General features: G+C 39.6%; 1 protein-coding gene across 2 annotated transcripts in view; it reads right to left on the bottom strand.

Moving 5' to 3' along the window:
- Window positions 1-11,133, bottom strand: part of COPS4 (COP9 signalosome subunit 4) — a 40,550-nt gene extending 29,417 nt beyond the window's left edge. The window contains exon 1 of one of the 2 annotated variants that reach the window (XM_077882732.1): window positions 10,842-11,133. In XM_077882732.1, the coding sequence (XP_077738858.1) occupies window positions 10,842-10,915 (74 nt within the window). In that variant the 5' untranslated portion in view covers window positions 10,916-11,133. The remainder of the gene's footprint in view (window positions 1-10,841) is intronic. The other variant, XM_077882731.1, reaches the window with a different exon arrangement.
- Between the last annotated feature and the right edge of the window lie 2,828 nt (window positions 11,134-13,961).

Below are 13,961 nucleotides of genomic sequence, written 5' to 3'. Positions count from 1 at the left end.
AGAAATTAAGGAGTCAATCCCATTTACAATTGCACCCAAAAGCATAAGATACCTCGGAATAAACCTAACCAAAGAGGTAAAGGATCTATACCCTAAAAACTATAGAAAACTTCTGAAAGAAATTGAGGAAGACACAAAGAGATGGAAAAATATTCCATGCTCATGGATTGGCAGAATTAATATTGTGAAAATGTCAATGCTACCCAGGGCAATTTACACGTTTCATGCAACCCCTATCAAAATACCTTGGACTTTCTTCAGAGAATTGGAACAAATCATCTTAAGATTTGTGTGGAATCATAAAAGACCCCGAATAGCCAGGGGAATACTGAAAAAGAAAACCAGAACCGGGGGCATCACAATGCCAGATTTCAGGTTGTACTACAAAGCTGTGATCATCAAGACAGTGTGGTACTGGCACAAAAACAGACACATAGATCAATGGAACAGAATAGAGAACCCAGAAGTGGACCCTCAACTCTATGGTCAACTAATATTCGACAAAGCAGGAAAGACTATCCACTAGAAAAAAGGACAGTCTCTTCAATTAAATGGTGCTGGGAAAATTGAGACAGCCACGTGCAGAAGAATGAAACTAGACCATTCTTTTACACCATACACAAAGATAAACTCAAAATGGTTGAAAGATCTAAATGTAAGAACAAGAATCCATCAAAATCCTAGAGGAGAACACAGGCAACACCCTTTTGGAACTTGGCCACAGCAACTTCTTGAAAGATATATCCACGAAGGCAAGGGAAACAAAAGCAAAAATGAACTATTGGGACTTAATCAAGATAAAAAGCTTCTGCACGGCAAAACAAACAGTCAGCAAAGCTAAGACAACCTACAAAATGGGAGAAGATATTTGCAAATGACATATCAGATAAAGGGCTAGTATCCAACATCTATAAAGAACTTATTATACTCAACAGCAAAGAAACAAACAAACCAATCATGAAATGGGCAAAAGACATGAACAGAAATTTCACCAAAGAAGACATAGACATGGCTCCACATCACTTGCCATCAGGGAAATACAAATCAAAACCACAATGAGATACCACCTCACACCAGTGAGAATGGGGAAAATTAACAAGACAGCAAACAACAAATGTTGGAGAGGGTGTGGAGAAAGGGGAACCTCTTGCACTGTTGGTGGGAATGTGAACTGGTGCAGCCACTCTGGAAAACTGTGTGGAGGTTCCATAAAGAGTTAAAAGAGAACCACCCTATGACCCAGCAATTGCACTGCCGGGGATTTACCCCAAAGACACAGATGTAGTGAAAAACCGAGACACCTGTACCCCAATGTTCATAGCAGGAATGTCCACAATAGCCAAACTGTGGAAGGAGCCTCGGTGTCCATTGGAAGATGAATGGATAAAGAAGATGTGGTCTATATATACAATGGAATATTATTACTCAGCCATCAGAAACGACAAATACCCACCATTTGCTTCACTGTGGTTGGAAATGGAGGGTATTATGCTGAGTGAAGTAAGTCAACCAGAGAAGGACAAACATATGGTTTCACTCATTGGGGGGAATATAAAAAATAGTGAAAGGGATTAAAGGGGAAAGGAGAGAAAATGAGCGGGAAATATGAGAGAGGGTGACAGAACATGAGAGACTCCTAACTCTGGGAAATGAACAAGGGGTAGTAGAAGCGGAGGTGGGCGGAGGGATGGGGTGACTGGGTGACAGGCACTGAGGGGGGCACTTGATGGGATGAGCACTGGGTGTTATACTATATGCTGGCAAATCGAACATACATACATACATACATACATACATACATAAATAAATAAATGTAAACCAGCAGGTATAAATGTTGAACCTCTCTGGTCAGGCTTGTTTGCAAAGGCCCTGGCCAATGTCAACATTAGGAGCCTCATCTGCAATGAAGGAGTTGGTGGACCCACCCCAGCAGCTGGTGCTGTATCAGCAAGAGGTCCTGCTCCCTCCACCACTGCTGTCCCAGCTGAGGAGAAGAAAGCAGAAGCACAAAAAGAAGAATCAGAAGACTCTGATGATGCCACAGCTTTGGTCTTTTTGATTAAGCCTCTTCTGTAACCTATTCGATAAAAAGCTTTTTAAAAAAAGTGAAACATGCAAGCCACAGATAGAAAAGATACTTGCAGTCCAAGTATTTGGAAAAAAAAAAAAAAAACTCTTATCTAGAATATATTTAAAACTCCTATAAATCAACAAAAGATGAACAACCCAATTAAAAATCAGACAAAATGCTTAAATAGGCACTTGACTACAGATAATATCCAAATGCCCAATAAGCATATTAAAAGGTACCCAGCCTCAATACTCATTAGGCTAATGCAAATTATAAGCACAAATACTTCCACTAGAATGAATGATATAAAAAACACTAACAAACCTGAGTCCTGATGAGGATGTAGGGGAACTAACCTCATCTATACCTGATGGGAGTGTAAAGTGATCTACACTCTGGAAAACCACTGGCAGTATTTACTAAAACTAAACATGTGTACTCTATAACCCAAATATTCCACTCTTGGATATATATCTCTTGGATATATATATCCAAGAGAACTGAATGTCTATGTCCACAAAAAGATAAACAAAAATTTTTATAGTAGCTTTATCCATAATAGCTCTAAACTAGAAAAAGTTTTAATGCTCATCAATAAGAAAGCAAGGCTCACTAGTTAAATGGAATTCTACAAATCAATAAGGAATGGTTCATGCATGAATGCATCTCACAGATGTTATGTTGAGTGAAAAAGGACAGACACAAAAGGGTATACACTGAATGGTTCCATTTATGTGCATTTCAAAAACAAGCAAACCCAATTCATGGGGACAGAAGTAGAACAGTGGTTGTATTGGAGGCAGTTACTGGGAAGGGCATGAGGGAACCTCTGGGCATGCTGGAAATATTACCCAGCTTGACCTGGATAGTTGTTAGATATGTATGTATGTGAGAAAATGTATTGGGCTCTACTCTTAAGAATAATGTACTAAATGCAATGTACTTTAAAACATACGGTCTATATATATCCACATATATCTTTTATCTTAATAAAAAGTAAAAACAATTTAAAAAGAGAGAGATGACAAATGAAGAGGTAATACTTTGGGACGCCTGGGTGGCTGAGTGGTTGAATGTCTGCCTTCGGCTCAGGGTGTGTGTGATCTCAGGGTCCTGGGATCGAGTCCTACATCGGGCTCCTTGCAGGGAGCCTGCTTCTCTGTCTGGCTTGTGTCTCTGCCTCTCTCTCTCTCTCTCTCTTTCTCTGTGTGTGTCTTATGAATAAATAAATAAAATCTTAAAAAAAAAAAGAAGAGATAACACTTTGATTCATAACAGAGTAAAACCCAAAGGGGTTAGATTAGCCAGAGAAGGCTCCAGGGATAAAACATCTTTTTACTGAGCACTCAATAGAAAAAATGGAAAGTAAGTGACAAGCACCAAATACTTTTTCCTTAAAAAATATTAGGGAGGTGGGCCCCTGGGTGGCTCAGTCAATTAAGCATCCGACTCTTGGTTTTAGCTCAGATCTTGATCTCATGGTTGTGAGTCCAAGGCCCAAGTTGGGCTCTACATTGGGCATGGAGCCTACTTAAAAAACAAACAAACAAACAAACAAACAAACAAAAAACTACAGAGGAAAGTAAATTTAATTATGGTGCTTGCATCTGCCCTATCTATTTATCATCATCAACAAATATTTATTGAACATCCATTTATCTATGAGCTAGTTCACTATGTTGATCCTGATTTCCTGGCATTTAAATCTAAAGGCAAATAAAACATACCCACATGAAAATGGATCACAGTCACTATTCAGAATCAGAATGAGTAAAATAGGTATGTATTAATAGATCTTTCACCTACAGTAATAATGAATTAGATGATCAGACCAACTCTACTTCAAAACAAAAACATAAAAAGCTGAAAGAAATGCAAAAAAAAAAAATTAATAGCATAAAATCCTAACAACAAAGAGAAAATAGGAAAGAATAAGAGTACAAAGAGCTTCCACCTAAAAGCATCTGCTGACTGTGGAAAGACAACTGAGAGACAGAGTGGCACTTGGGGTGGGCTCTGCTTCAGGGCATTCTACCAATCTGCTGGAAACACTGAGGCAAGTTGCAATTTCTAGCCAACTACAGAGCTAGAAGAAAAGGAATCTGAGATCCATGCTTTGCCAAGAGAGCAATCAGTACCACTTTGGAAATTAGATTACAATTTCTATTTTAAGGATCATCTAGGTAAACCAAAAAATTCTGAAGCCTTGATCCTAGAGAGCTAGCACCCTCAGGTGTCTGGCAGAAGGAAATGAAAATCCTCCAGGGAAGGTTATATCCTAGGCCTCCAAATGTCCCTAAAAGTATGTTTTTAAATAACTTGCCCGACAAAGATTACAACCCACATGATAATATGAGCTAGGATCAACAAAAGCAACAGGTAATAGAAACAAGCAAGGACTCCAGGTACAGGAGACTATCAAGAAGACTGTACAATTGTATAATAAGTACAATTATACTTATCAGGTTAACAGAGATAAATCCAGGCTTTAAAGTTTCTGCAAGAGGGACACCTGGGTGGCTCAGTGGTTGAGCGTCTTCCTCCTGGTCTTCCTCCTGGGATCGAGTCCCACACTGGGCTCCCCGTGGGGAGCCTGTTTCTCCCTCTGCTTATGTTTCTGCCTCTTTCTCTGTGTCTTCCATGAATAAATAAATAAAATCTTTAAAAATAAATCAATCAATAAATAAAAATAAAGCTTTAGCAAGAAAATGAGAACCATAAAAAGTATCATTTGAATAAAGAACCACTGGGGCACCTGGCTGGCTCAGTTGGTAGAGCATGCAACTTTTGATCTCAGGGTCATAAGTTCAAGCCCCACAGTTGGCATGGAGCCTACTTGAAATAAAAATTTAAAAATATATATTAAAATGAGAAAGAACAGAAAAGAGAACCACTAAAAAATACTATAGCCAAGTTTACTCAATGAACTTCTTAACAGTAAGTTAAATGCATTTGAAAAACTGATAAACTAAGGAGGCAGGACAGAAAAACCTGTCCAGAATAAAGCACTGAAGTGCTAAGTACAGAAGACAGGGTAAGAGACACAGAGATCACAGTAAGAGGGCCTAACAGAGGTTTCACTGGAATCCTAGAGAAGAAAACAGAATGGAACACAGGCTACATCTGAAAATATATGGCTGAAACATCTCAGGACCATGAAAAAATCGAAAACATCCAATTAAACAAATGCAGTGAAGCACAACTAGGATAATGCAGTATTTACAAATAAAACCAAAACAAAATAAAAAAAAATACAACTCTTTCACCTTCTGCATCTATGCCCCTTGCAATGTGACTCTGTAGCTCTTTACAACAAGATGTAGAGTTTCTTTTCCCACCATTTGATCAGGGCTTGTTTTGATTAATAGAATTTGATAGAAGTGAAGTGCCTGTTCTGAACCTAGACAGACCTCGAGGTCTTTTTTTTTTTTTTAAGATTTTATTTATTTATTTGAGAGACAGAGAGCAAGTACATGCATGAGAGAGAGAGGGAGAAGCAGACTTCCCAGTGAGCAGGGAACCTGATGTGGAGCTCAATTCTAGGACCCTGAGATCATGACCTGAGCCTAAGGCAGACACTTAATTGACTGAGCTACCCAGGTGCCATATGAGGTCTTGTATATGTCTTTTTCTCTTGGAACCCTGCTGTGGCCACATGAATAAGGATCAGGCTAAACTAGTGGACAATGAAATATGTAGCCCAGTCACCTCCACTGCCCCCACCAAGATGCCAAAGCAGTGGCACCTATTTGACCTGCATCTGACTACAGACACATGTAGGAGACCATGTGGAATCCATGTAGTTCTCCACTCTACATGGTGAGAACCATCCAACTGGGCCCAGAGAACCAACATAATTATAAGCAAAGCAAATGACTGTTGTTTTAATCCACTAAGTTTTAGAGTGGTTTATTTCATAGTAAAAGTCAACTGACAGAGAAATATAAAAACAAATACACATAGACACATCATAAAGAAGTTTCAGAAAATTAAACACAATAATATTTAGGACAGAGAAATAATTTCCTTACAAACCAAAACTGCAATGAGATACCACTTCACACAGATCAGAATGGCTAAATTAACAACACAGGAAACAATACATGTTGGTGAGGATGCCAAGAAAGGGGAATTGGTGGGAATGCAAACTGGTGCAGCCACTCTGGAAAATAGTATGAAGGTTCTTCAAAAAGTTAAAATTAGAACTACCCTACAACCCAGCAACTGTACTACAAGGTATTTACCCAAAGGACACAAAAATAGTGATTCAAAGAGATACATGTACCCCAATGTTTACAGCAGCAATGTCCACAATAGCCAAAATATAAAAAAAAAAAACCCAGATGTCCATTGACAGATGAATGGATAAAGAACACACACACACACACACACACACACACAAATATTATCCAGTCATCAAAAAGAATGAAATTTTACCATTTGCAACTACATGGATGAACTAGAGGGTATTATGCTAAGTGAAATGTCAGAAAAAGACAAATACTGTATAATTTCACTCATATGTGAAATTTAAGAAATAAAAGATGAACATAGAGAAAGGGAAGGAAAAATAAGGTAAAAACAGAGAGGCAGGCAAACCATAAGAGACCCTTACCTATAGAGCAGAAACTGAGGGTTGCTAGAGGGGAGGTAGGTAGAGGGACATGGTAATTGGGTAAAGAGCATTAAGGAGGGCACTTGATGGAATGAGCACTGAGTGTTACATGCAACTGATGAATCACTGAATTCTATCCTTGAAACTAATAATATATTACATGTTAACTAAATTGAATTTAAATAAAAGTTTTTTAAAAAAGAAAAATGATAATATGCAAGAGAATCTCAGTAAGATTAACAACTGATTTCTCAGCAAATTTTAATTAAGATTAAATTTAAAACGTCAAAAGGAAAAGAAATAATTTTCTAAATAAGGTTGATCTTTAAGCATTCTAAATATTTTTTTTAAAGATTTTACTTATTTATTCATGACAGACACAGAGAGAGAGAGAGAGAGAGAAAGAGAGAGAGGGAGGCAGAGACACAGGTAGAGGGAGAAGCAGGCTCCATGCAGGAAACCAGACATGGGACTCAATCTCGGGTCTCCAGGATCACACCCCGAGCCAAAGACAGCGCTAAACTGCTGGGCCACCGGGGCTGCCCAGCATTCTAAATATTTCAATGTAATGTGAAGTAGGAAAGAGTGGAGGAAGAGAGTTATTCTAGGCTTAAAAAAAAAAAATCGCTATCTGAAATGTAGTCTAGTTTGGGGAAGATAATATAAGGCCAAAACATAGATAGATGTGTTTAGTTAAGGGGTATGAGCCAAGCAGATAGGTTGTATTATGGCCTTGCCACTAGCTATGTGACCTCCAGCAAGATATTTCACCTCTGTACTTCAGTTTTCTCATACATAATGTAAGTATTACTCATTAAGGATTAAAACATATAAATAAAGATGTGCCTGGCACAGTAAACACCAGATGTCAGGGAACTTCACTCTTGAGATGGGAACCACTAAAACTGTTGTGTAGGGGAATAACAGAGAACCAGAGAATCTGAGTTACAAGGGGCCCTTGAGATTATATAGTCTTAACCTCTGGTTTGTGTGTGTCCTTCATTTTTTGACAACTCTATTCTACTCTATTATTAAAAAGTTCTAATCCAAAGTCCACCTCTGTAAGGCAGAGGAGTCCATTTTCTTTTCTGCAAAACAGCCTTTCTAATAGTCAAAGAGAGCTGAAAGGTCTCCCATTATTGTCTTTTCTCCATGCTAACAGCTTCTTGTAAAATGAAATGTTTAGACTCCAAAGACCTGATGTTCTTTTCTGGGTACCTTGTGTATCGAGAACTGGGACAGAACTGGGACGAGGGGAAAAAAGGTCCTATTTCCATAGAATTAACTCTACAAAGACCTATAATCCATAGCATCATACCCACCCTCAAAGAGATCACATTCTAATTGGAAAAGCAGACAAGTAAACAGACCATTAAAACAATTAAGTGCTATGGTAGAGGTAAATATAGTCTGCCACTGGGGACAAAAGCAAAAAACCAGGTCCTTTGTGTGTGGGTAGTTATGACTATGTGTTGGTGGCTGTTCAGAAAAGGCTTTTTGGAAGAAATAACATCTCAATTGAATTTCAAAGAACTGAGTACCTTTTAGCCAAGTAATTAAGACAGATTATCATAACTACCTATTCAAATGGTCCCTCTTCAAAGTTCTCCTCTCTTCTAAAGCTCTGTATGAGATAATGAACATGATGCATAACATGTACAAAAGTAGTTTATAAAATTTGCAAAAATGCATCTCACATGGCCGAAGTCTTATGTCAACATTAGATTGTTGTGCTAACTCACAGTTATGAGAAAGCATTTCTAATTGAAGTTTGGGTGAGAAAAGCATACAGGGCTGGTAGGTTAAAAATAAGCTTTTTAGAGTAGATAAACATGGGTTCAAATATAAGCTCTGTACCTTTCTAGCTATTCATTAATTCAACTATCACTTACTAAATGACTGCTCTGTTATAAATATTCTGCTAATTGCTAGAAACACACAGTATCAATATTTTAGAGACGAATTTACTCTGCCATCCCATTCCTTAACACGATTTCTTTGTTACTCAAATCCTAAAACTACTGATACATTTCAAGAGTGTTTTCCTCATAGAGAGGTAGCTGGCAGAACTGTTTTTTTATGAAAATAAATATTTGACATATTCTTATCCAGATAGGACCAGATATGTACCTGTAGGGAAGGCCAAGAAGGTATCAGTTATCAGGCACAATAATCTCATGTAATAGACCATTACAGTAATGGCCTCCAATGAATCATGCCCCCCATCTGTCCATACCCCTTTGTAACGTAACTTGGCCACTCCTCTCATAAAAAGGCACACACCATTTTTTCCTCCCTTGAATCTGGGCTGGTCTTGTGACTTACTTTGACCTGTTTTAGAAAACTGATCTCATAAGATTTCCATGGCTAGCCTTAGAAGTGTAGCAACTTCTACTCTCACGCTTTTGGAACACTTCTATGGCTCTGTAAGGAGCTACTGAATGAGAGACCATGTGGAGAGACAGACTCAGCCAAGAGCCTGATGTATATATTGAGTCCATTTTAGCCCCACCAGCCCCAACGGAGCTCCCAGCGGAGTCTGCACCTGCCTGAGTAAGCTCAGACTAGAACAGCACAACAGTCCAGTCAACCCAAAGAATCCTGAAAAATAATTATTTTACTCTACTAAGTTTTTGTTTTCTTACATAGTAATACATAACTAAAGTACCCTATAAGATTGCTTATTCAGAGCTGAGGAAGCAAATTCTTAGCTTAAGTTTCAGAATTCAAGAATACTTGAAAAAGTGTATCTCTTCCAATAAATAATGTACTTCATTTTCTTCAACAAAACAAAACAAAAAGCAAAGGGGGGGGGGAGGAATATTAGTGGAGCATGGGGAAAAATAAATGCTCATTTTACTTTCATCCAAATCTGTAAAAATTACGTGCAGAAAGAATTAAACCATGAAGACACATTCACCTTATTTACCATCCAAAGAATAAGTCAATGTATGTATTTACTAACTGCTCTACAATAATAGTAACAAAGACAATTTTGTGGCACTAAGCGTCAGGTACTGCTCTAAGTGATATGTATGATATAAGTGTATATACACACACACATACTCATTTTGCTACACTTCTAAGTGTCCGTCCTCAGACAAGAATAAGTCCTATGATCCCCATTTTCATGAGAAGGAAACTGCAGTACATAGTAGCTAAATTCAAGATACACAACTAGATTTCCCACTGATAAAACTAGATTACATTTGCCATCAGAGAAAAGATAGCAAACCTCACATAAAACCCAGTAAAGGTTTCAATGGCCAGGTTAGAGCAGGTGTGTCCCATTTATACAGATCAACATGATCTCAGCGGTCAGGATGTAAATATTACCATCAACCTGAAACGCATACTTTAAACAGAATGCAAGTTCAATACAAAAGAACAGTACTGTATAATCTACAAAAAGAAAACGGACAGTATCTTCCTACCTACCTACGATTAACACTATTGAATAACTGCTTGCATGACAAGCACATGTCACAAATTTTAACGTGTAGTGGATCTAAGCCTTCGACGTAAATTCCTAAACAATTCAGATTCCTGCAAATATCACTAATCCTGACTCACACTGTGAGGACGTTCCGCTTATGTGCCCCTCTTCAGAGTTGGTAGCGGAGAGAACCCAAAACATTAAGTATTCACAGAAGACGGTCTCGGTGGTTCTGAACAAGACAGCGGCCATACCTCCTCAGCCCCCGTCAGCCTTGAGAAGCCATCTCCCAGAAAAACTCTGCATCGAGGTCCCATAATATAAATTTCCCTCAATTAAAAAAAAAAAAGGCTCCAAGGAGAGACCAGATTTCGGTGTGGGATACTGGCCAGCGATGAAAAGAGGCACCAAGGAAAGCTAAGAAGGCCATGGGAGCAGTCGTCCCTCACTCAGGCTATGCTTCCAGAGTGTTAAGAAACCGGTAAGGATGCTATCAAAGATAAAACAAGTGGACAGTCACCCCAGGTCTGTTGCCCCTGAAGGCTTCCCTGCGCAAGGTCCCCACCAGCTTTCTGCTGCCCCCAATTTTTGCGTCCATAAACGACCTCAGGCCCGCCCCCTTGGTGGTCAGGCCGGGTCACATCCCAAAGCCGCCGTCAGTCCAAGAACAAGGTCTACGGCTTCCCTCCCGACCTTCCAGGCCCCTGGGAAATACTCACTTGCCCGCCAGATCTTTATGAGAGCCGCTCGAATTCATGAGCTGGGCCAAATCCTGCCGCACGGCCGCCGCCATCTTTCTTCCAGCTCAGCAGAGGCTGCTGGGCCTCGCACAGACCAAAAGAAAACGACTGTAGTCCTCCAGAGTGCAGCTAGAGGGAACCCGAGATGCCATAGAGTAGCGACTGCGTGGGCCAGAGCGCCCGGCGTGCGAGCTTGTGCGGGGTCCGTCCGCAGAGTGGAGTGACGCGAAGCTCCACTCACGGCCGAGGCCCGCCCAGGAGTCTCCCCCAGGCTCAGGCTCGCGCGCTCCCACTTAGGATTGGCGGATGAAGTCCAAGGCGTGTGTAGCTGGTGCAACTCCAGTAAGTGCCCGGTACCCAGAATTACCGCGTCGTCATTAATTAAGTTCCGTGTCTCACTCAGGCGGTGTACTGTTCCTCGTTCTTTAAGACAGCCCTTAAACAATTTTTTTTTTTTATTTCCGATTCGCCACAGACTGGTACTCTTGTAAAATACAATAAAAATGTGCATATTTCTCCCTAACTTTGTGCCCTTCGTATAGGTTGATGGTGGCGCATCCCAGTTGGTCCAGGACGGTTCCGTCTGTTGTCCTGGAGTGATTACTAATAAGACGCCCTTTTACTCCAGAAACTACCATCTGGATGATAAAATTATATGGTCACCCACCTTTATATCTAATTGTGTTCGTTACTCATGTATGCTTATAGAATTTTTTTTTTCTGCAAGTATATGTAGGTTGTTAAACTTTCTTGCTTTCACATAAGACAACACGCCATATCATTATTCCCCTTGATTTTTTTTTTTCTTTTTTAGGGGGAGGCTCTTACCATATATATCCGAAGAGCTTCCTCATCATTTTTTTTTTTTTTAACTGGAGAGTATGGTCATAGTTTTATCTTTATAGCTAGACATTTAAGTCATTTTTAATCAATCAACCAGTGCTGCAATAAAGAATTACCTACCAACAACAGGTAGGAGTGCCATTCTCTGCAGACTTTTGAATTTTGCCCTCATGATATGGAATAAATAGCATATTCCCTCTATTGGGAAGGGGAAAGAAAAAAGACTAGAACCAGGAAATTCTTCAAGAAAATAATGTGGAGATTTGCCTACATCAATTCTGATACCAATCTGTTAGCAAGAATTTAGTCACATGACTAGGCCTAGCAACAATGAGGCTAGAAATTTCGTTTCCAATTGGACAGCCCTTTGTCTAAGAAAAGGATGGGTCTAAAGGGACAATCAGTAATCTCTTCTACAGTCTGTTCCTCTGATTACCTAAATAGCTGTGTGTATTCTTACAGTGGAACACTCCTACCGCTAAAGAACAGAGAGCGATTCCCTATTCAGTTTCTATACCAACTCAAAAAGCAGGGTATCTGATGATGCACAACCCTGTCCATCAGATTGGGATATGTCTTTTCATGACCCAGAGTTATATACACTATAAAACAAATTATCTGCCTCATGCATTTACGTGTAATACAAAACAACTGTGGAATAGAAACAGGATAACCATAGTTACAACATGAAAAAAGTAGAATGTGAAACCCATAGCGTTTATTTCTCCATAGCAGTGGTGGAATCCAGGGCAGGAATTATGAATACCCACTACCCTAGTAGGACGTAAGTTCCTTGGTTAAATTCTGGTTCTGCTCTTTGAGAGGATCTCCACCATCCATCATATTCTGGGCCCCAGCTTTGCTCTAGGAATGCAAGTTAGCTCGATGTTGGAGAGTATTCCCTCTTTGGAGGAAGAATGCCTTTGGAGTTGGATTGAGAACTTTTATAGGCTAACTTTTTCAGTGTTGTTTTTGTTTTCAATGTAATTTCATTGAATATTCAGTAAACTCTGACTGCTTCCAGAGTTTCAGGTGTTAGTGACCATGGCCACAGTTGTTTCTAGAAATAGTTGTTAAATGTGGCCTATTTCCTGGCTTCCACACTCAGACCTTTCTTAACATCTTTTTAATGATGACGGTCTTGAGGTTATCTGAAAAAAATAGGCTTAAGTGAGAAGAGAACCTATTAATTTAATTTTTACTTAAGTGTATCTTTGTTTTCTTCTGTTTTTTTTGCCCATCTGTGTTTGCCAAAAAGTCTGAATGGGCTATGAGAAATCTCTAAGTCATGTCTTCTCATCTGCTGTTTAGAGGTACATAAGCAGTTGGCTTTTTCTGCTTAGTGAAGCCCAAGAATTTCCAGATGTTCTTTTGCTTTTTACCTTGACTTTGAGCTTTATTGGTAATACATTACTGAAAGCAAAAAGAAGCAGGGTCCCTTTGGGACGCCTGGGTGGCTCAGCAGTTGAGCATCTGCCTTTGGCTCAGGGTATGATCCCAGAGTTCTGGGATCAGGTCCCACATCGGGCTCCTTGCAGGGAGCCTGCTTCTCCCTCTGCCTATGTCTCTGCCTCTCTTTCTGTGTCTCTCAAGAATAATTAAATAAAATCTTTAAATAAATAAATGAAAGAATGCCTTTCCCTGGGCCAGAAACTCCCATTTTTATATAATCGAATATGAAAGTGGTCTCTAACCCCCCCCCCCCCACAGTTTCCCCACAAATATGCAGAGGAAATCATCCTGGGGTCCTTTTCCTGATTCATTTTCCACTCTGTGTCCCATGTGCCCGGCTCAAATATGCCTTGCTATAGAATTTTTAAAAAGAACATAGATAATTGCATATATTCTGCTGTTTCCTGAGCACCAAACCTTACTCAGCTTTATGTTGCTAGTGCTGCATGACAAAATTATTCTAGAGTCGTCTTGTGTGTTTCATAGGATAGACCCAGAATCAGCTGTTCTCTAAGAAGCCCTTATTCCTTTAGCTCCTTTTAGGAATTATATTTACAGTTAACAATCTGAGTGCTAGGGATGTTCATTGCTACTATCTTGGTCATTTTGGAACCTTTTCATAGGACAGAACTAGGAAATACATACATATTTTAAGAATAAGGTAAGTCATACAGATTCTTTAAACTACAATTTAGGGGCAGTCCCGGTGGCCCAGCGGTTTAGCACCACCTTTGGCCCGGGATGTGATCTTGGAGACCCGGGGATTGAGTCCCACATCGGGCTCCCTGTGTGGAGCCTGCTTCT

This window comes from Canis aureus, chromosome 33 (genome assembly GCF_053574225.1).
Source record: "Canis aureus isolate CA01 chromosome 33, VMU_Caureus_v.1.0, whole genome shotgun sequence".
In the NCBI taxonomy this organism is placed as follows: domain Eukaryota; kingdom Metazoa; phylum Chordata; class Mammalia; order Carnivora; family Canidae; genus Canis; species Canis aureus.
The sequence above is the reverse complement of the archived record's forward strand: the minus strand, read 5'-3'. Positions and strand labels throughout refer to the sequence as shown.